At 37.1% G+C, this 23,767-nt stretch overlaps 1 protein-coding gene across 5 annotated transcripts in view; it reads left to right on the top strand.

Moving 5' to 3' along the window:
- Positions 1–23,767, top strand: part of TMEM131 (transmembrane protein 131) — a 103,522-nt gene that overhangs the window by 43,284 nt on the left and 36,471 nt on the right. For 3 of the 5 annotated variants that reach the window (XM_080342585.1, XM_080342584.1, XM_080342587.1), the window contains exons 5-13: positions 8,709–8,832; positions 9,697–9,813; positions 10,639–10,761; positions 11,475–11,555; positions 14,061–14,211; positions 14,343–14,399; positions 15,376–15,437; positions 21,270–21,378; positions 23,354–23,462. In XM_080342585.1, coding sequence (XP_080198711.1) covers positions 8,709–8,832; positions 9,697–9,813; positions 10,639–10,761; positions 11,475–11,555; positions 14,061–14,211; positions 14,343–14,399; positions 15,376–15,437; positions 21,270–21,378; positions 23,354–23,462 — 933 coding nt within the window. Of the gene's footprint in view, positions 1–8,103; positions 8,156–8,708; positions 8,833–9,696; positions 9,814–10,638; positions 10,762–11,474; positions 11,556–14,060; positions 14,212–14,342; positions 14,400–15,375; positions 15,438–21,269; positions 21,379–23,353; positions 23,463–23,767 lie in introns of those variants that run through there. The other 2 variants (XM_080342586.1, XM_080342588.1) reach the window with 2 other exon arrangements.

Raw genomic sequence — 23,767 nt, 5'->3', positions numbered from 1 at the left:
GCCTCTGTGCATTATTGGCACTTTGACATGACATAAACTGCAGTGAGGACCTTTCAAACATTTTGTCAACAGTTCAACCTGGAAAGAAGAAAATAGCCCAGGTGTGCCTTAGCACAGCATTGCTTCCCCCATCCTCAGCCAGCACTGCTACTTAATGAGAGGCTGCTTTATTTACAGATAAACCACAGATTATTAATAAACCTATAGTACCCCTTCACTATAGGAAAGACCATTGTACAGTGTGGTGACCACAGAGATGTTCATGGAATCCCCTGTGTTTTGATATGGTGTATATATACTTCTGTGTTCCTGAAAGAGAGGCTGTAGCTGTGTATTGTCTGTGCAGAGTAGTTTTCCAGGACTAACCTTTATACAAAAAGCCAAACACAATGCCACTAAATAGCAAAGCTATATGAAAATGCATCATTGTACAGAATTCATTTGTGCACAGTCTAACAAAATTGTAACTTTGATTTCTGAGTAAAGACATCATAAATAACTCTGTCCTCTCTTCCTTATTCCTTCAGAATTTCAGAACCTCAAGCTTTTTATGTTTTATGTTGTGTTGTTTTGTTTTGTGTAATGTAACTAGTCCTAGGTAAGAGGATATTGAGCTTCTAAATTGAATAAATACATAATGATAAGCCCTGGTCTACTGCATCTCTCCCTATAACCAAACCAGGTTATAGTTAACAAATTATACTGGTAAGTGCAATACAAACACAAACTTGTAGAGCAGTTTGTTCTTTGTTAGAGTTACTGTAAACTTACCTGTTGATTTGGTTTTAAGTTATTTTCTCTAGCTACAGAATTTGACATTTGAAATGTATTTTATATACCTTTTCCTAAAACTAATAAAGTGATTTGTTTATGTGCTCTGAAATATCTTGCTTTTAAAGGTTGTCTGTACTTTGCGTGCTTATCTGAATAAGGCTGCATGTGCTTCTTTGCTTTGTGAAATTCCGAAGCTGACTTTTTTTTTCCCCTCTTGCTAAATATAGATCTTAAACAGTATTATAAATACTTTAAGCTGTTCTTCATTATATTTTGGCTTTTTATGTAAGCTGTTCTTGTTAGAGCAGAAAGCATTGAAGAAATAATGTCAATCTAGTACACTGTTAAAGTGATACAAATCTTTTACTTAGGAAGGGTTCTGTACAATAAATGCAGAACTGCACAGGGGGTTGGCTGCCTTCTGTCAGTTAAAATAGGGAATCTCTGTGTTAGATCTTGTTCATTAAGTCTTCTGTTTATTTATTTTTTTTTCTAACAGCATATGGCAATTAATTTATCTGTTGTAGTTTAGTTTGTAATCTTAGCCGGAAATTGTCTTCTGATTTATTATAACTTCATTAAGAAGTCAAAAACAGTTTTAGAAAAGGTTTAGATATGGAGCCCCAAAGTTCAGGTTGAAATCAGTACTTAGGCATTTAAGTGAAAAGGAACCAACTGAGAAATGCCGAGTAACTCAACCTTATGGTGAGAACAAACAGCAGGTGCCAAGTACCTTGGAAGTCAAATAATGCAGACCTAAGCTTTTGGCTTTTTTGCCTTTTAAAATGGATAGGGTTTTCACATTCAAATTCTGGCTTTTCTTTCTTTGTTAATAATGGATTTTAGGAAAGACATAAATGCATATTTAGTTTCTGCGTAAGTATCATACCTAAACAGTGTTTTGTTTATAGGTAGCGCATAGCATTTAGTAGAGCAAGCTTGTTCAAAGTTCATGTTTATGCTGAGGTATCAATATGTATCATTCCAAGGCTAGAGAAAGGTGCAATATTTAACTTCAATTGTAAGCTAGCCCATCCTTCCTGTGGCATTTTTGGTCTGCTAAAAGTGTGTGGGTTTAATCAGATGTTTCAAAAACATGCCAACTTGAGCAGGAATAATATTTATTAGAAGTTATTTTATCTAGGGATCTCAGAACATCAAAATCAGTATGAACTTGATAAATAGGTGCTTTAAATGTGCTTCCTGTCTTCTACTTAGAGGTGAGATTACAATAGCCTTATACTTCTGGTTTATAACAGTTTGGGGTTTTTTAATGCTGTTTTAATATAAAATAAACACCATGATACTCTACCACTCTGAAGGCAGTCCAGTTAATCTCACGTTTATCAAAGGAAATGTATGCTATATGTTGAGATATGCAAATATGTTCTCTGTATACATTAAGCCTTCGGGAATGGGGTGGAACTGAGGCAGGTTCTCCCATATCAGGGCTCCAGGGGATTGTTTAGACTAAGTGGAATACCCATTTGGTTATATAATGTGAAGGCCTCCTGCTTGTGTTTCTGAAGCTACACCAGCCTTCCTCTGGGAAAAGAAATCTGCAACATGTTGGATATTGGAGATTAGGGGCTTTAAAGAAAACAAACAAGCCAAAAAAACCCTCCTCCCAGAACCAGCTCCACAGCTAGCTGCTTTTCTTCTTAGCTGTGTTCTGTTCCTTATAATCTCTTGTTTAATCTGTTACTCTCCCTGTTGTTAAATTGGAATGGAATAATTGAGGTGTTCTAACATACAAACAGTAATGATTACATCATCTTCCATAGCTTTGGGAGTTGGTTGCTCAGGGGCTGTTTTGGCAGAACAGTCATTACCTGTATGGCTTTCTGTGTTTGAGACAATTCTTCATCTTGGAGCTCTTACAGGTGGCCTCTCTGGGTGAAGGCTGCAGAATACTGTTGCAGGGCAGATTGTATTCAGTTCTTGCGCCTGCTGCGTGGGAGAACTTGAATCCTCGTAGATCTTGATATATACATTGCCCTCATCTCTGTTAATTAAACTCTGACTGTGTCAAAAGTAAACCTTTTAAGTTCTTCACAATTTTTATTTTTTCTAGAAATAGCTTTTGGTAGTGGAGCACTTGGGTTTTGAGTATTTTAGGACACTAATATGGGCCGGGACTGCTTACCATCAAAATTTTAGAATGTGGAGTTAATTTAAAGCTCAAGTTGACATCCCTTGCTTCATAGAAATGACTGGTAATGTATGAAATGATGCTTTTGGCAAAAGTAATATTTTGATTGTTGATCCCCATATGCTTCTGTGGTGGATTGTGGTTCTTGCTTCACTCCGTTTGAGCAAGGTCCCATTCTCTACACAAAGATGTCTTGTTGATAGGACAGTGTTCTGATAATTTGTCTTTCAGTTTTCTGTTGATAAACAATCTCATTTTGCATTTCTTTGAACATTTTCATGTTTCTTCTTTGTGAGCTCTAGTATTTGTCAGGTTATTCTATGAAAACTTGAGCTGGCCTTGAAAGCGATTGCTTGGTAATGTTTAAGTATTTGAGACCTTCTTGCAGGTCTTCAGATGTCATGTTACTTGAAGTAACATAAGAGGATGGCAAATGTTGCAAATCAGTCTATTTTCTCCAAGAACTCTAATCTCTTAACAGTAAATAGTAGAGAATTTTAGCAACTACAGAGTTCATCCAAATCGCTAGTTTTCTTACATTTTAAACAAGTATATTTACAATGGTGAAGGGACCTTTATAGGTGCCTATAATGTGCAGCCAAATGTTTATACAGTACATTTGATACACTTCTAATATGTGGGAGTTTGAGGTTATTGGATTTTTTTTTTTTTTTTAATGCTGCAAAATGAAATTTTCATTTCCCTTGGAGTTTTTTAAATGTAAGAAACTGTTGACAGTAAATTGACGCTTAGTCCAGATCGACCTCTGGTTTTGTTCTCATATCATGCTAGACTGCAAAATGCTGCCAAAGCAAATAATAGTTATTACACTCTTAGATGCATTCAAATCACAGTTGGTGACATAATTGGATAAGACTCTACTACTGGTGTGTTTTAAATGTGGTTTTGCTAATTTTTTTGAAAAGGTATGATTTGTTGTGTGGGATCTAAGTTAGATTCCTAACATAAAATGAGGCATTTGCTCCTTTTAATGTGCTACATGGACACTAACTTTTTGCTTAGTGTGATATAAAAGTATTTTCTTGGTTTGCTAAATGTCAGTGAAATCTGGAAGCTGAGAAACAATTGCTCTATAGGATAGTACATATACAAAAAAATAAAACCAAAACTACAACAAAACAAACAAAACAAAAAACACACATAAAAAACAACCAAACCCAACCAGCCAACCAACAAAAGACCCAACCAAACAAAAGCAACTTCTGTTTTCTTCTGCTTTTCTGAATTAGAGACACATTTGCATTCTCAAACTTATGTGCTTCAGTTACTGTAATTTCAGTTAAAGCAGCAACTTGCCTGTGTCACCCGGCCAGTGACACATACAGTTTAATGTGAAACGGAAATAATGCTCTAGTCACTAATCCTCCAGTCTTGTAGCTCGTGCAGGCTTCCTTTACGAAAGAAACTAGCGCTTTCTTCAGAATAAGGTACAAAAGGCATTCCTTCCAGTCTCTGGAGGTAACTTTGTAAGACCTGCTCAGTTCATTTCATTAAAAGCAGCTGGATGCATTACAAGTCAACACCAAAATTCTGCTTGTTAGAGCTCACTCTCTTTGATCTTCTGACTGGAGAACCATTTGCATTGGTTTAGGAAGTTGCCAAGGTGTGTGTATTGAGAGGCTAGGAGAGTTTTCTAGGCCTCTGTCTTTTTATGCTTTCTACATCTGCTATTCACGCCTATCTGACACAGGATCCTGATTTAATGCACGTGAAACTTTTGATATGCTGTGCGACAGCTAGTTTTCAGTTGTTTCAACAGTTGCCAAAGATGCGAAAAGAAAAAAAATACTTAGGGAAAGACATATTTGTTAAACTCTCAAATTCATGAGGAATTTACCTGAATTGAATCTCGGGTGTATTTATCTATATTCCCAGCATTCCAAAAATCTACATGGGAAGCTTTTGATTGACTTCCGTTTGCTCTCCAGTCTCATTAGAAAGGAGATGGATGAGGAAGAACAGATTTCCTTTGCTTTTCAGGAGAAGATTTGCATCAGTTTTCATAAATCAAATTAGTATTTTACAGAGGTTTCTACATGCAGTAAGAAAAAATGTAATTACTCTTTTAAAAGGGCATATTTGCTTCGGAGTGAGCATCAAGATATTTTTGCAAGTTAAGTTTGAACCAGTAACTCAAGGACTCATCTCACAAATTTTTTCCAGGAACTCATTTCCTTTGTTAAAAGACTCTGCCTCTTCATCCCTAGAACAGCAATTAATTCCATTATAGGGGGCATACTTAGAATACACTGCAGATACTAACTCAGACTTCAGAAAGAGTTGAGTTGCAGCAGTAAAGAATGTGAACACCGACCTCTTTACCCATTTGAACAGGCACCTCGCCCTTGTTAGTTACCATCTTTTCATCTAGGTTGTGCTATCTGCTTTTTATCAGTGTAATTATGCAGGAACAAAAGATCAGGAACAAAATTTTACATGCTTTGACAGGTCGTGTCTGCCTGAAGGTGTGTCTCTGTACCAGCTTCTTGCAGTGGCAAGTGCTAGCTGTGACTGCTCCAGGAGATTCTGCTGTAAAATTTGGCACCAGGGGTTATATTGTGCAGGTCATTGTGGCTTGGTAATCCACAGCCTGGAGAGCATCCCTTATGTGATTATTCCTTTAGATGTAGGTGCATTAAAGATGTCTGGTGCACACTGCTTTACCTGGATTTTACCATGTCTGATGGCAGAAAAAAAAATAAGTGAGGTTTGTCCTATTTCTGTAGATTTGGCTAACATCAAGCTTGAATATAAGGAAACCTGTATCTGAGCAAAACATAATACTGGACTTATTGTAGCAAAACCAGAATGTCAACAAAATAGTAATATAAAATGTAGTCCTAGCAACAGAATTCCTTTTTACTGACTTCTGCCTTTATCACCTATGATCATACTCTGGTGGTTTAGTCTGGAATCTGAAGTTAGTGAACTATGTGATGGCTGTGAGGGCTGCCTCCCTACTAGTTGTTTTTATAGGCATTAGTCTATCAAATATATTTCTACGTTCCTGTCTTTTCAGAACTGGAAAAGCGTGAAGGCCTTTTTAAAACATTGCTAAGATTTGAAACATTTCCTGGGATAATGGGTTTTACTTCCAAACTACATTTCTGGAAGGAATAGGCTGGCACTTCAGTGTTACCAGTTCATTCAATATGGTTTTCTTGGCTTTGTGGTGTTTCTTACATTATGTATCATAAAAAGTGTCACTTAAGTCAACTTTCATGTTTTCAGTACACAGCTGAATTTCTGTAGACACCACAGGTGATGTGCTAGTCATGTCATTTGCTCACATGTAATACAGTGCTTATGTAATGTAATACTTCACCTTCTCTTGCTTCCTGCTGTTGGTGTTGGCAGAAACTGTTCTGCTTTAGTCTCGTATTCGTCTCTTAAGCCTGTCTTATGAAGACTGGTTTGAGTCCATAGTAATAGAGAAGGAGGATGGTTTCCCCTTCTTGGGGAGCTACTGAATGTGCTCTGGGGAAGAGAAGCACCCAGAAACCGCACTGTGGCAAGCGAAAGAGTTGCAGCAAGGTGCTGGGAGCATGTCTTCCATTGAGGAGAAGTTTGCAGTGAGAACCAGGGGACAGACAGGTGATCCTCAGGAGAGACTGAAAGAGCTTTCTTCAGTGTTGGAGGAGTTGGACTGTTTTCCTATTTTGTTTGTTTGGTGGATGTGTTGGTAGGATCAGAAAGTGCTTGTTTAAGGCATGACCACTTTTCTCTAAACAAATTCACTGTGAAATTGCAGACTGTTATAAGAGCTTGCTTGTGCCTTTCACAGTTACCAGCTGTGTTGATGTCAGTGAAGGAGTGTTTGAAGCAGTGGGTTCGGAATTCAGGAGGTGCTGGGTAACTCTGTATCAGCAAACGCTTTCCTCAGTTGTGCTTTTGTGGCTTGTTGTTGGTTGTTTTGGATTTTGGGGGAGGGGTGAGGTAGAGATGAGGAACTTTGCCAAGGTGGCTCTCTATTCAGATGCCTCTAGTCTGATAAGCTTTTCCCTTGCAAAGGGAGAACAGGTATATAGGTTTACTGTTTGATTCCATTGATCAGCAATGTAGCAGTTACAGCAGTTAATGTAAAACATGACAGCTGATATAAACCATTTCCCTTTCTAATATCCCCGTGTATGCTGGCAACAGAGACAAGTGTTTTTATGTTACGGTGTGGCAGGATGCAAACCCCCCTCGCCTCTGTGACATACAGCTTAACCCGGATGTTAGGTTTTGTTAGGTTTTGTGTGAGTCTTAAAAAGTGAGGAGAAAAGTTGTTGTCTTCATTACCGGTTAAGCTGGAGAAGTCAAAGTGAGATATTTTTTTTTTCCACAGTGAAAGGGGGATCAAGAACAAGGGTTTGCTGATGGAGGCATGAAATGAGGTGGACTCAACAAGAAAAGCGAAGAGATTTGCAGTAGTAGAGTGCAGATGTAGCCTACTGTCAGTGATTATGCAGTTTATTGAAGGATAATAATTGTGTCTTTGAAATAATATCACAGTCTTCAGCATCTGTCTGTTTAGCCTGTGTTTCATAAGTAGGAGGTTCTGTCTGCTACTGTAGTCACTTGGTAAATTGTGATGTAGTTTGATTACTGTCACTAAATCCTCCATCCAAGGCAACCTTTAATTTGCAGCAAACATATGTTGCTCTGTCTGTTGAGACATGCCCTCCTCCTCCACGCCCCCCAAGCTGAAAATCTGTGGTGCGGCTACAATAGCAATTGTTAATTTGGCCTGTTAAATTCACTGAGAATGGCAGAGCAACTGCTTATCACTTCAGATAATAATTCTTATCAATAGTGTTGTGGTCCTTGCGGTGTTCGGAGTGAGTGGCATGGGTAGGAGTGCTACATGGAATACGTGTAGCTTGAAAGTTAACTGTTTTGAATTCAAAAATTTAATTTGGAGTAAATTGTAATCTACACTTTATTAGCACTTTGGTGCTAATGCTTAACACGTGTGTGTTAAAACGCATGAGAACAATTCTGAAGAGATACCAAAGTCTGAAAAATAAATGGGGAAACCAAAGTATTTATTTTCACATCAGCTGTTGTAAGCAGAAAGAAACAAGACTAAAGCTTCTGTGAAATAAATTGTTAGCATGTATTGTTACTGAAAAAGTGCGTTGATGTTTAAGTGTTTGACTTCTGTGTTACAGACTTCTTAAATTCAAGGATTTCTCTCAAGCATTTCTTATTTTTTTCCTTAAGGTATGAATTCGAGTGCAATATACAAATAAAACAGTTTTTTGCTGCATATGTCTGTGTACTTAATTCTGTAGAGCACATTATAAAATATAATACCAGAAAAATTCTGGATTCTGGATAAGAATACTTACAATCTAGCAGGAAAATTTGTGCTTAGACTTTTGTCTAGGGTGTGTTCTGTTTATTTTAAGTTACTGTGGTACAGCCTTTCTTGAAATAAATATTTAGAGGTTCTAGCACAGTAATAGGAAACGTAGCCTCTTCTGATTCTGAAGTAAAAACCTGAAAAATAGAATTTCATTTTGGATAGGTGTCATTTTAGAGGTTGATACAATGTTAGGTAACCCTTCAGGAAAAGCAATCAATAAAATAATGGAAAATATGTTAATGAAGTAATTCTTCAAGGTAGAATTTACATATGATACTTTAAAAACATTTAATGCAAAGTTTTATTGTCAGTGCTCATCACTGTTACATTCCTATCTGGTTTAATGAGACAAAGCCCAATACTACTTTTTCTCACATTCTAACATTTTGAAAATATTCTCTCTGACAGGCCAGTTGGAATGCCAAAAATGGAAAAAGTTTACCTACATAACCCTAGCTCAGAAGAAACAATTACATTAGTATCAATATCTGCTACAACGTCACATTTTCATGCATCATTTTTTCAAAACCGGGTAAGTTATTCTGTTTTCTCAAAAATGAGCTTTTTGTTCCTCCTCCCTACCCCAAATAGTAGGAGCTTGTTAAATGAGCTACTGCATTTCTTGATCTTATACCAGTTACCAAGCAAATTTGAACTGAGCACAGAAACACATGTAAACTCTCCTAGAAGAGAAGGAGTAAAATACTGCATAGGAGTTCCAACTATGCTGGTATATACTGTAACTGCTGGCTTAACAGCAAATCTCCTTTGCTGAAGTGACTAAATGTACATTGTCTTAGAACACATACAGGAGCAAGCTGTTCCTATAACTTTTCTGAAAATTGTAATTCCGGTGGAGCTGTATTAATGTGAAGCAGTCACTCCAATACACTTAAAACTACTGCAATTGTGTTACAGGAACCCAAGTAAACTCTGCTGACACTATGCTTTTTAGCTCTTAGAGACATTACTGTTAGATATAGTCCTCTAGTTTCAGTTTTGTTTGCAGGGCCTGTGGCTTAGCAGAGACCATGTAAACACTTTAGAAAACCTGTCTATAAGCAACGTGTCTCACTTATATCAGTCTTGTAGTAATTGCCTTTCTCCAGTGAGAACTCTTGAGTTCAGAATTCAACATAAAAATCCAATTAAATGTCATTCTGCACTGCATAATAGTTGTAAAATACTGGCTTTTTTTTTTTTGTCTAAAACCTCTATTTTTTTTTTTTTTCTTCTCTCTCTCGAAATCTGCAGTGGAGTATCTAACTTCAGTTTTCCATAACGAGCAGATGGAGATTTTCTCTAGTGCAAAGACTACTGTTCATCTGCAGGGTGGAATGTCTTCACTAAACAGTTTTGCTTATTCCTCTGCTTGCTTGCTTTTATTTTTTTCCAGAAAATTCTTCCAGGAGGGAATACGTCCTTTGATGTAGTTTTCCTCGCAAGAGTAGTGGGAAATGTAGAGAATACTTTATTTATTAACACTTCCAATCATGGGGTATTTACTTATCAGGTAAGAGAATTACTCTTTCAGAAGAAGTTGTGGAGTGGGAATCAACTAGAGCAGCATCTATTATGGCATGCTGAGCTATCCAAGAATATTTGCACAAAAGGTTTTTTTGATCAGGCCAGTTGAAGTTTTCATCCCTGTTGCTTGTTGTAACACAGAGGTATCTCATTGTAAATATCTGTAGGGCAGTACTGTAAACCAGATCGATGAATTTATGCAGGGTTTAAAATCCTCCCAACATCTGTCATGTGTGTGTCGTTTTAGTGGCTCATTGTAGCGATCTAGCTCATTCTTTAGCTCTGTACTCATTTGATCCAGGGACAGGACAATGTTAGTTGTTAAGCTGGCAAAAAATTGCTCACTTGAGATTCAGAAAGATAAACCAGACAGATGAGAGAGTCTGAAAAATGAGAGAAATGCTCTTGTTGAAAGAAAATTGCTCTTACCATGGCAATGTTTTGAAAACAACAACAAAAATGTTTCCCATATGGATAGTCTGTTCTGTAAGGGTATGATTAAAGGATATTTCACATCTTTTTAACCTTTAGCTGGTATCTAGGGTTTCAGAATATTAGAAAAAGACGGTATTTTGACTTCCTGTGTTCTAAATATGTCAGTGTAAGTAGTAGCAGCTATGAGAAATACCCTTTACCAGCATACTAAACCAGTTTCTTTATTTCTGTGCTTTAGCATGATACTGCTTTTAAATATTCATTTAGAAGCATACTTCAAAATTAATTGAAAAGAGTACTTGGAAGATTACTAAAATTGGCACACACATGTTGGACTGTGCAGCTACTTAAGCTTGTTTTTCTTTTTCTGAACTAGGTGTTTGGCATTGGAGTACCGAACCCCTATCGGTTGCGCCCATTTATTGGGGCACGAGTTCCTGTAAATAGCAGTTTTTCTCCTATAATAAATATACATAACCCTCACAGTGAACCTTTGCAGGTGAGCCTAAGAGAAAACCGTTAAATGCTCATATATGTTTATGATATGAAACTGAAGTTTTGTTTATCTTAGTACTTCTTAAAATCCTGTTTGGACTTTAAATCTATTTGAGGCCAAGTCCTGCACGTTATATAAATGTTTTTGTGTCTAAATGCAAATCAGTTGTTTTAGAAATTGTAGATTATGCTCACAGATCTCTTCATTGCAAAGCTGAGGCTTTACTGGGAAATTTCCATTTATAAAATGGTCTTAATTACTGCAAAATAAATAATTAAACTTCACTGGTAATTAGGAAAAATACTGAAGAAAACAAAGTTGAATAGATCTTGTACTTTTAATCCAGGCATGCTTCTTAGCTTCCTTCTACTTGTTATGCACAGTGTAAGTTGTCTTTACATGTATCCTAGTGTGTAACGCTGGCGAACATTTCTATGTTAAGGCAGTATTGATGTCTATACCTAACCAAACAAGTAACTGAATAGTCCTCTGATAAATGCGATTTGATTTGGTTAAGTGATCCACAGAAAGTGAAATGCTACAGAAAACAAAGTGTGGCAGTAGCAAGTGGCTATATCTTCATTGAAAGTGAATTTATAAGATACTGTAATGGTCAGATAGTTGATAACCCATGCCATTGCACACTGGAATACCTGATAATTAAAACAGAATCCCTTTAATGTTGAGTGCTGACATCTTCCTGTGATCCACCTCAGGTGGTAGAAATGTATTCCAGTGGAGGTGATCTACATCTAGAGCTTCCAACAGGACAGCAAGGAGGTACAAGGAAGCTATGGGTGAGCAGTCATCTCTTGCAGCTTTCGTTGTGCTTGTTTGGGGAGGTTTTATTTTGATATGATTTTAGTTTTGTTTTTTTTTTATCAACTTATGTTTCTTGTCATGTAATCATTAAAAATACCTCATAAAAATTTGAAACTATAACAGGGTCTGTTAATTGTACAGTAATAGGAATTGAAGGAAAGGTATAATTACAAGACGTTATGTCCATTGAGCTGTGCTTTTTTGAAATGAGAGGAACAAGATGATTCCCAGTAAGAATGAATTGCACCTGCTTGAGTGTTCAGGACAATGTAGTCAGTCCTCTGTTGGCATGTGAGCTGGATCTAACCCACTGGAAAAATGTACGTGTTTTTTGTTGTTTTTTTTTTAAAAAACGGAAGAAGTCCTTCCTGCAAATTGTTATGGATGTGTACATGACTTGAAAAGGCAGCTGAATGAACTCAGGGAAGAAGAATCTATTAAGGACTACTAAATAAATCAACAGTATGTCTAGCTGCAGTAAATCCCTAGATCCATGAGTTGAGAGTGGCTGGAAACTGTTCTGGAAAATATTCCTACATGCATGCCCTGCAGTTACTCTTTACTCTTGATGTTTGTTGGGGGAGACAGGATAGTGGGTTGGATGGACTTGTGGTCTGGCCCTTTAAATCTGTTTTGTTGTGATATTCACTTAATGGAGTTTTGAAGTAACACATAGTGACATCTTAAAGTGAAATAAAATTTAGGAGCCTCCTGAAGGTAAAGTATTTGCTCTGTGCTCTATATCACATTCTTGGTAATGTCCAGCTACATACAAAACCTAATTTGAATTGTTCCTTTTTTGATGACTGTTCTGGGAGAGACTTTAAAGTCATTGGGCTCCAAAACTTGTGTCTTCCTCAAGTGTATCATTACAGTCACTGACAGTTACATCTGCTGTAGTGAGTAAAGCCAGGATAGTTCCAAATGAGTTAAGAGGGATGATCACAGAACTTAATTCCTGTCTTTTCTGGAATATGGCACTATCTTTTAATTTTAGATACAAAAGTTGCAGACAAGTGAGTATGAATTCAGATCACAAGCATTTTAAAAAATGCAGTGGAAAGATTAAACACGTGCTGAGGGTTGGATGTAAACATTAAAATGGATTTGAAAACATGAAATCCCTAATGTTTTGACACCATTTTAGTCTAATGGCATCGCTTCTAAAGGTAGCCCGTTACTTGTTCTGAAAAGAACTGAAGGCCAATGTTGAATTCTGTAGCCATTAGTAGGTAGGTAACAAACATGTCAGAGCCACAAACAAAAGAATAGAGGGTTTTTAAATGTCAGGCTTATTTCTAGTTCTGTTTCTCAAGCATGTAGCTTTTCAGCTTCTCTAGGCCAGGTTGCCAGTTCAAGCAATGATGACTTGCATGTGAAAGCTTCCAGTGTATTGTGTGGAAAGGCAGTTAGGCTAATACTAGTCAGCACCAATCCTCTTCTTTTACATATCAGCCACTGGTATTTTGAAACAATAAGGCAACTAGAAGAAATTAAACCAGTAGGAAGAAACTTCCAGATATGTCATATTGGCGATGTCCAGAGCTGCACTGCAGTTAGAAAAAGCTGCAAAGCAGAAGAAATTATTTGAAATGTGGTGATTATACTTTGACATAAGGATGTGCATCATTGCCTAAAATTGTTTTGATGCCAAATGTTTGGATGGTTGATTGAAGGAGTCTGCATACGCAGAAGTGTTTTTGTAATCACTGTTGAGAGTAACTTCAGGGATCTGACAAACCTTGGATCCCTGGTTACACATAGGGAAGAGTCACATCACATCCTCTGAAACATTAATGAACTGCTGCATTACATAGTCTGTGAATAAGTGCGAAAACAGAAGAATATGCAGTGTCAGTATGTCAGCTCTTGTTCTGAAGCTAGTCTTGGGCTGCAGCTGCATCCAGCAAATACAGAAAAAGTTGTCTTTGAAACCCTGAACTGATGGATTGGAACTGATGGAGTAGGCTATGTACAGAAACTTGTTTGTTGGCTTACAAACCTGTACCTCCACAAACTTCTGTCTCCTTGCAGTTCTGCACTGTTTCAATTTGTGTTCAGCACCAAAACTGAATGCCTTATGTATGCTTTGGAGGAAAAAAAACCCCAACAATTAGAATATATAAAACCAATGTTTGATGTTACTGCACTCAATATTTTTATGAATAGATTTTGTTTATTGGTAGATTCTGACAATTTAGTCTGTCATCTTACCACAATTTAAATACATAAAACTTAATCAAATGGGACATGAAGGTCTTCTTGCATATACCTATTTTTAATCAGTGTCATATTAGATGATTACGACTATCCTTGCTGAGTTTAATGGTAATTTTAATAACATGCAGCCTCTCTCTTACTGCTATGGCAGCTTTTTCTCTTAATACAATTATACTCAATGCTTCTATTGTATTTTTTTGATGTGGCAGCTTTTTTTGTAATGACTGCACTCTCATAGATGTGCTTTGATTATTTATCAGGAAATACCTCCCTATGAAACAAAAGGAGTGATGAGAGCCAGCTTTTCTTCAAGAGAAGCAGATAATCATACAGCCTTCATTAGAATAAAAACAAATGCCTCAGACAATACAGAATTTATCATTCTCCCTGTTGAAGTAGAAGTTACAACAGGTTTGTAGAAAAGTGGTGGTGTGGGTTTTTTTTTATTGATTGTTGTTGGTTTTGTTGTTGTTTTTGTTATTCAGCTTAATTAACTTTAATATATTAGAAAATGGTGACTTCTTTTTTTTTTTTTCTTGAAGCACCAGGAATCTATTCATCAACAGAAATGCTAGATTTTGGTACACTACGAACACAAGGTAAATTATACTTAAGATCTCGAAGTGTACTTATAAGGAGTAAGGTGGGGAGGGGAAAGCCCATTTCTCTTTGTGCTGTTCAGGGTTGCTTGTGGAATTGATGCTTTTTAAAAGCCAGGGTTTCAAAAGCAGGGTAACAATGTGTACAATGGTGCACAGATATATTCACCTGCAAATATAACTGAGATGTGTACAAGTAAACAGCACCCTGCACATCCAGTTATAAGTCCAGAAATAACATTAGTCTTACACAGTTTTGCATGGCTTAGTCTGAAAGCCATTGCCAGTTTACTTAATCTGTGAACTTGTTTTGAAACATTGCTTTACAACTGCAGAAGTTTAAACAATTTTCAAACACATGGAATAGTGAGAGTGTGCAAATCGAATTTGTTGCTTATGATAAGATCTTTTTTTTTTGAAGTGCCACTTACACATTTGTGCCTAACATTTTACATTTTAAATTAATATTGTTTAGTGAAATTTTTAAAACATCATATATATGGCAGAAAGTAGTAAAATAGAAGATATCTTTTGAAACTGTAGAAGGGACTTCTTAGTGAAGAAGAACAGTATATATCTTCTCTGAACTAAAAAAGGTAGCTTCAAAAGTCCTTTTCCACACAACTTACTTAACATGTAAAGATTTTTAAATAAGATGAGTTTTTGCTGAATATTGATGCATCTGGCAAAATCATTCATGGTAGGATTTTTAGCCTGTTCATTTCTTAATGTGTTAGAAATACGAGCAGTTAGCTGAAGCATGTAATACCTACTAATAAACAAAAATGCAGTTTTTAAGTGTGTCATATTATTGGGACTAGCGGTTTTTGACTGGCTGTACTGTCATGTTAGTGTAACTTGTAAACACTAAACAACAGTGGATTTGTATGAGAAACCAGCTAGTGCAGATGATTTTGTATAAGGTTCTTCTGTTAAGATGGCCTAATAGCCAGGTATGTTTTTTGTTCTTTAACAGATCTGCCAAAAATTTTAAATCTGCATTTATTAAATTCAGGAACAAAAGATGTGCCAATTACAGTAAGTTTTATTTCCTTTCAATTTGAAACTGTCTACTTGGATTTACTTTCTCTCATAAAAATTGATCATTTATAGGTTCGCTGCGTAATGTTCAGATTTAGAAGCTAGGTGATGTGTGACTGAAAACCTAACTTAATAGTAAGACAACTAATCTGCATGCATGGTGAGATGAATATGCTTCATCGCCTTCTTTGAATGGCTGTTTTCGGCATTTATAGGCTGTGCCTGCAATATCTAAGCCTCTGGAAGCTTTTATACTTGTGAACAGTAACTCCCGTTCAGTGAACAAGAGGTTGCTAATGCAGAGTCTGTGAGATTCTTTGTCCTCATCACACACTCCATGAGAGTGTATGAAGTGGTTGTCCAACATAATCTTTTAAGATGAGCAAAGAGGAGCTTTCAAGAGCATACTGTAAAATGACCCTGGTTTTCTTAAGGTTATCTGCTTTGTAGCTTGAAACAAGAAAAAAAGCCTGCAAACACTCTAGAGCCCTTTCCAGTAAGATCAGTGCAGCTGCACATGAAGTTCAGCCAGCTTCAAAATTTTGGGATTTTCTACCCTTTATTTTTATTACAGAATTTTGGCTCTAGTCTGGTAGTCTGCCTTTATTCATTCATACCCTTTCCCTGTGTAATCTTTCTCACTGCCCACTGCTTTTCTCATTTCTTCCTTCTCCCTTTCCTGTCTGTCTTGTTTGCCAGATTTAGTTGTATAGTTATCTATACCTTGTCCCAGTGCACTTCAAAAAGTGTTGAAGTGTTGAAAAGAAACCAGAGGAGCCAGAAGAATGACTGAAAGATTGGCAAAGGTTTCTTACTGAGCTCTTGGAGGGCATTTCTGTGTTTATTAGAGAATATAGGTGTAACTGTAGGGAGTAGTATTTTAATAGTAGAGGTCTAACAAAAACTTAAAATAGGGTGCTGGAAACTGAGGCTAGATAAATTTAAGCTAGAAACAGGACATATTTTTAGTAATAACTTTCCACTGTTATAAGTCCATTGCAACGCTTGCTAAGTTATTCACTAATAATTTTCTAGTTGAGAGAAACTTGCAGTATAGTGCAAACAGAATTTAATTCGTCAGAGTCCTAATGTTTATTGCATTAATGAGGTCAGATGAAACTATAAGGTCTGTTGTTGCCTTGTCAGCTGTGAACCAGCTTCCATGGAGGGTTTTTATTTTAAAAAAATACCTGTATATTATTTTTTACAATCAAAGGGTTGAAAAATTTATTAAATTATTTTTCCAGCTATGACTGCTGTTGTATGTCATGTCCATCTTCTTAGATTTGCCAGGTTTTTGGCATAGGGATAATTTTTTTTGTGTTTGAGGTTTGGGTTTTGTTCGTTTTTAAGTGTGTAATGTACTTCCTGAGTACAATGCAAATAATCATATATTCAAACCATCAGTATCACTTCTAATGTCTGATAATGCAGTACATGATTCAAATTCCTCCATTTAAAAAAAACCCCTCTTTTAAGCTATTGTATTTGGACTGTAGACTGTAAACTGTGGTCTAATGGAAGGCTGTTATTTGATAGCCATTATACATGTCATGACAGAACTTTACCAGATGAATTATTCTTTTACAGTATATCAAAGCAGTAAATTTGGTGGTCTTAAAGCTTTTGGGACTCACTGTTGCAATGATAAAGTTGCCACATAAGTCTGGATATGATGTATTTTTCAGCGTGTCACATGTGGCACATGAAGTCAGTTGTTCTCGTTAAGGCACAGCTTTGTTGGGAAGTTTGTAGCATTTGAAGCACTGTGTGAATTTCTGTTGCTGTGCCAATCAGGGAATTTCAAAGTGTTAAGCAAGAGTAAAGAATTTTTGGAAGAAGCCTGGTGAATACCTTACTTCTAGGAAAGCTCGAGAGACTGATTTCTGAGCCTTTAGAGCTAGAGTTTCAAAGCAGTGAGACAGAGCTCTGTGACAAATTTCCTCTTAATGTCAGAAGAAAAGGCCAAGGCTATATTTAGCATATATTTAAGCTGGGTGCTGGAGGAACTAAATATCTTCAGGTCAGCTGTATACAAGAGGCTGCTAATGCCATTGCCAGAGTTGTAGTTGTTCTGCCTTTTAGCACTTAGTCATGCTGTGGTCCAACAAATTGGTTGAGGAAAAGAAGCAGCAGTCACTTGACTTTCTTTTTTGAGTTCTAAAACTCTTGATAAAAACTTTCTGAATTACATTTTCTAGGGTTTTCTCTATTATTAGGGAGAATCATGTTTATTTCATAACAGGATGCACTGTTGTCATGCTGCAACGATTAAGCCATGCTGTCAAAAATCTAGTAAATGCAGATTGCTGAACACATTCTTTTATCCCTGGTTTAGAATGAAAGTTTTCTGTTTTGTTAAGGCACCTTAAGTCGATCTGATTGCTAAAAGCAATTTGAGTTCCTGATAATGTTTGATGCATAAAGAACCAGGAACTTCAGGACAGCTGTATATTGAACCTGAATTCTATCAGTTTGAAAATAAGTGTTTGCATAAAGAAGTATTTACTTACTTCTGTCAAAATTTCACATACTTCAGAGTAGATTTTTTTGTCTCTTATCAACCTGCAAGAAGTAGTTTACTTCTGAGTTGTTTTCAGTCTGCATGTTTGAATACATCTCAAAGTTATCAAGGGAAAGTTCCCTTAAACCATTAAAAAAGTAATTTATTCTGGATGGTGCTGCATGGCAAAAGTGAACTTCAATTAGTTGTGTCCCTGTTTAAACTGAAGGCCAAGTTATTACTGACAAAATAATTGTGTCTGTAAAAGGGAATAAAACAGTACAGAGGTGGTTCTGACACTCGCTGAACCAGCCTTAGCTACAGGGCTTTTTCCTCCTGCAGCACGGTAACTGTGTCTTTACTATCTGTAAGTAAAAGGCTAGAGACTGCTCAGTCTTTAGAGCAACATGCTGGCTAGACAAGACAAAGCTGTATTTTGGAGCCTGCTGACAGGTAAACAATGTGGATGAGCATGTGCTGGTGTTTCAATCCATACTCTTCTCCTCTTTAATGACTTTCAGACTATACCTATTCTATTAAACTAAACCTTCACAGTCTTTCCCAATAACTTCTGCAGTAGCACAAAGCTTTATTCCACCTCTGTGTTCTGTAGAACATTTAAAAATCCTCGTTTTCTGCTCTTATGCTAAATACTGAATGTATCTTCATGCAGCAGGGTCAGAAGTCTTGACTGAGGCACTTCATGGGAGAGCCATGTGTTAATGAAGCATGTCTGGTTTTAATTCTTCTTCCCCACAGAACAATTTAATTGTTTAGGTCAGAAAAGACCTTTAAGATCATCAGGTCCAACCATTAACCTAGCACTGCCAAGTCCACGTCTAAACCATGTCCTGAAGAGCCACATCTACATACACAGCTTTTTAAACCCCTCCAGGGATGGTGACTCCACCACTTCCCTGGGCAGCCTGTTCTAATGCCTGACAACCCTTTCTGTGAGGAATTTTTTCCTAATATCCAACCTAAACCTCCTCTGGTGCAACTTGAGGCCATTTCCTCTTTTCTTATCACTTGTTATTGGGAGAAGAGACCAACCCCCTCCATGCTACAACCTCCTTTCAGGTAGTTGTAGACAGCAATACGATCTCCCCTCAGCCTCCTGTTCTCCAGGCTGAACAGCCCCAGTTCCCTCAGCTGCTCCTCATCAGACTTGTGCTCCAGACCCCTCACCAGCTTTGTTGCTCTTCTCTGAACTCACTCCAGCACCTCAATGTCTTTCATGTAGTGAGGGGCCCAAAACCAGACACAGGATTCGAGGTGGGGCCTCACCAGCGCTGAGTGCAGTGGCACAATCACTTCTCTAGTCCTGCTGACCACACTATTTCTGATACAATCCAGGATGCTGTTGGCCTTTTTGGCCACCTAGGCACACTGCTGGCTCATATTCAGCCGGCTGTAAGTTGCTGTCAGGATGCTTTCTGAGAAAAACTGGTGATGTTAGATCCTTGATGGAACTTGTATGTGTGTTTTGTCATGACCTGTCTGTATTTGATGATTCTTAAGGCCCATCTCAGGACAAGTTTTGCTTCAGCTTTACTTGAAATAGGTTAAAATTTGAGAAAAGTAAAGTTGAAAGGATTGTTAGGGATGTTGGTTTTTCCTTTGGTTGTCTTAATTATCTGTTTCCTTTCATAATATGTAAGCAAGCAATAAATGAGAAATGTTTGTGATGTGATTAAGAAATTTTCAACAAAACAGTGCTAAATTACTTCCTTAAATCATTGGTTGTAGACTTTTTGAGTAAATACATCTAGGTTTGTTACACTTGTGTTTTAAGAGATGTGCCTGTGAAACCTGCCATTTTTTTTGCAACAGACTGTCCTTTCAAATATTTCTGATTTGTTTTGCTAAATGAAATCAGCATAATTTCAAGCTTTAGTAATTAAAAAACCCAGCCTTTTCCATGAAGAGAGCTACTAGAAATGGTTATGCTTTCTGCCGTGCCAGAGCTCTGAACCTGATTACAGCTTTGGTTTTGTCTGCCTTAAGAGGTTTTTTTTTTTAAAGGCACCTCAGGATCTCAGTTTTGTAGTATGTAGAAGAAAATTGTGATAATTATGAATTGACTCGTGAAGAGAAATAGCAAATATCTGTACCACGTGTATGTGGGTGGTTGACAAAGGTCAGTATTATAAATCCAAAATACAAAACTTACACTCAAGTTCACAGAGATTATTCATTAGCTGCAGGAGCAGCACTGCTTGTTTCCTCTAAAGATCATGTGGCCTGCAGAACTTAATTATGTATGCATGGTTTTATGGCTTTAATTTACAATCAAGGACAGCTGAGCTTGGAGAAACTGTAATTGGTTGTACTAGTAGCTGTCTGCCTTGCTCCTCTCTGACCAAGAAAGGCTCAGCTGCTGGTGAAGCAGGTGCTAAAGCTCCACAGCCCAGTGCAAGGTAAACCAGCACTCATTTCAGTTTCCTTAACACAGCATCCTGTAATTTGCAGTAGCTTAACAGCTTCTGCATGAGCAGCTGAGCCATTCTTACAGCAGGAGAAGGCAGCTGGGAAGGAGGAATCATGGCAGCCATCCTAATTTTGAATAAAACAAGAATAAGAGCATTTAAATGCTCCATGCCTGGTTTCTCTCCATGGAATCTAGATAAAGAGTTTGCTAGCAATCCTTTATAGAGTCTTCAGATACTGACTTGGAATCTATAATCCTGCTGCATAGCAGTATCTATACAAATCAGCTCTGGTGCTAACAACTGACACAATTGCTATTCTAGTAATGCCCAATTCACCTTTTAATTTAGTTTAAAACAGTAACCCTCAGATACAAAAGGTGATCTTGTAAAATGCTGGTATAGAATGAGTGTCATCTCAGATTTACAAAAATGTTCTCTCTAAAGTGTTTGGTTTTTTTTCCTGTGGCAGCTCTGCAGACTAGCATGAGAACAGGGACAAGGCAGGTGTCTGTATCATCACTAGTAATTAGACAAGTCAGTTAACAGCTTTGTTAATGAGTGCACCAAAACAAATGGTCTAGCTATTGTAACCCTGCAGCATTAAGAATAAAAAACTAAATCTTTATTTAAATAAAGATTGTTTTCTATGTTATTGATGTTTCTATCCATACTCTCACTGCTATTGCCCACTTTCCTGGTTACCGACTTAGTAATTTGGCAGACCTGAAATAATTCTAAAGCCTTTTATGATGCTGCGTTGTTATAGGAAGGACAGACTTGTAAGAACTCAGCCAAAACTGGCTGCTGTTGTATCACTTTGAAGGATATGGGAAGGCTGCACAGTATGTTAACAGTGAGAAATTTACAGGTGCTCCGTATTTTGATTGTTTGCAGAGTGTTAGACCCACACCACAGAATGAAGCTATAACAGTGCATTTCAAGCCAGTTACGTTAAAAGCCTCTGAAAGTAAATATACCAAAGTTGCAAGTATTAGCTTTGATGGTAAGTACTGCTCCTCTTTTCTTAGAACTTCTCAGGTGCTTCTTAAAACTTGCTGAAATTTCATGAATTATTTTCCACTCTCTTAACAAAATGTTATTTGTAATTTTGAGAAGGAAATGGGATTGTCCTACCTGGAAAAGGCTTACAGTTCTTCTGACTTATTTTTGAAGGGATCATCTCTAATCATAGTCAGCAGGTAACTTAGGCTGGCAAATATTGTTGAAGAGAAGGAATTCTTAAGCAGTCTTCTATGTGCGTATATAAAAATTGAACATCAAATTTCTATTAAATGTAAGCAATAATCTTATGTTAAGACAGAGATTATTTTAAAGGTATTGTTAGTCTAAATAGGCATTTGATTTTGAGAAACCCTAACAAACCAGGACATGTTCCTCACAGTAATATACATTAGAGGAGACTATATCCCTTGAATTGCCCTTTGATCCTTCATAGTTTAAAAAATAATCAAAATCTTATTTCTAAAAATGTTGCCTTTTATATTGGAATGCACATGGAAACGGGGCTCTGCAATGCTCTTGAGAACCTTACTATGAAAGTTGGCTTATTTTATTTTGCTATCTTGAATTCATTTTACAGATAAAGGGAGGTGAAGGTGGAAAAATCTTTTACTAGTACCTTTTCTACAAAGATATGTTATGTATGCTGATAGTGACTTTCATATATATCTTTATGAAAGAAGTGCTGGGTCATTTCCTTCCTGCATAGTGTGACTCCAGATATTATGCTGACATTTTGTAGAAAGGCACCTCTGTTTTTATAGAGATTTTAATCAGCTGCCAGAATTCTATTGACCTACTCAGATGTTAGTGCTTTAAGATACTAGTTGGTGCTCTAAAGTTTCTCTGCTGGGATTGCTTAGAAGTGGAAGTTTATAGACACAATGTTTTTCATTTCAGACATAATTTTAGAAGTCATGTGGATAGAGAGGAGATGATCAATTTTTATTATTATTGTTATTTATTGATTAGCACTTCAGATTTTTAATAACTTATGGTTTGTAAGATGATTGAAGTGTGTCTTATCCTATAAATAAATTCTGAAGTAGCTGAACTCTGTCAACTTGAGGTGGTATTATGCTCCAGTTTTGAACCTGGAGAGAATTGTGATATGAGGACCTACTGACTAACATACAGTAGATCTTGGAATGAATGGTAGTTGGAGAAAAATACCCAGACACACTGTTTAATGTGTTTCTAAGGGCTTGACTTAGTGAATTCTTTTAAGTGAAGCTGCCAGCCCTAAATATTTGCTATTTCAAGTGTCCTAATACATGCAGGGACTTCAGAGGCTGATGGTTTCTCCTAATTAGTATTTGAATCCCTTGACTGTTCTGGCAGTGTTGCTACCAGGATAACTGCTTGTGCTGTGATCTTGGAGCAGACCTGTGAGCTTTATTTCTGGGGCTTGTGTAATTTGGGTTCTTACATGGGTTCTGATTCTGTTTCTGTAAAGTTTAGCATGTCTTTGATTTCTTCATTATTGAAATGTTGCTGCATTCCTGGCCTGAAGTCCTGCTCAACTGGTAGCTCTAAGTGAGGAGCCCAGCCATCTCAAGTTCCCCATTAGAGAAGTTCAATAAGCTTCTGTTTAGGGGAGGGATAGATGTATTCCATACCCGAAATCAGCTCAGCTGGGATCTGAATTATCCTCTGAACAGGTCAAAGTTACTTATTTGATAGGAACAAGCAGTCTTCCCGATCATTATGTAAGCTTACTAGTTCAGGCAGGTCAGCTAACTGGTGTTAAGGAGGAGGAACTCGCAACCCTGATTGATCTCTTACTTCCTACGCTTATTCCATGTCAGTTGCTTTTTGAAATTTTCTTAACATCCCTTTTTCTTCTCCATGATGCTCTGTGCTAGCTCTGTGCTTTTATTTTTACATTCACAGTAGTTTAACCTAATGGATCATTTTTTTTGTCTGCTCTAACAAACCTCATATTCTTGTGTGTGCAGCATCAAAAGCAAAAAAAGCATCACAGTCTTCTGGGAAAATAACTGTTAAAGCGAAAGAGAAGAGCTACTCCAAACTTGAAATACCATATCAAGCAGAAGTGTTGGATGGGTAAGCTTACAGTAGTTGGCCATAATTCAAAACCTAAATGCTGTAAATTAGCTGATGTAGCAGGGAATTCAGCCTTTTTAAGCGGAGAGGGCTTATAAAGAGCTGATTAGTAAGTTTTCTGAATCTGAATCAACAATTACTTGGTTGAATTTTTGTGGTTTTACACTAGTAGATGAGGTAGTCTTAGTAATGCATAAGCTGGTTTCAAGGCTTGGGTTCAAAGTGACCCTAGTGAGTAATTTTTCAGAGCAGTTGAAGGCTGCAGATTAGACATTTTAAAAATGTTGTATTGGAAATTTTTCCAT

Source organism: Nesoenas mayeri, assembly GCF_963082525.1.
Source record: "Nesoenas mayeri genome assembly, chromosome: 1".
Classification (NCBI taxonomy): domain Eukaryota; kingdom Metazoa; phylum Chordata; class Aves; order Columbiformes; family Columbidae; genus Nesoenas; species Nesoenas mayeri.
The sequence above is the reverse complement of the archived record's forward strand: the minus strand, read 5'-3'. Positions and strand labels throughout refer to the sequence as shown.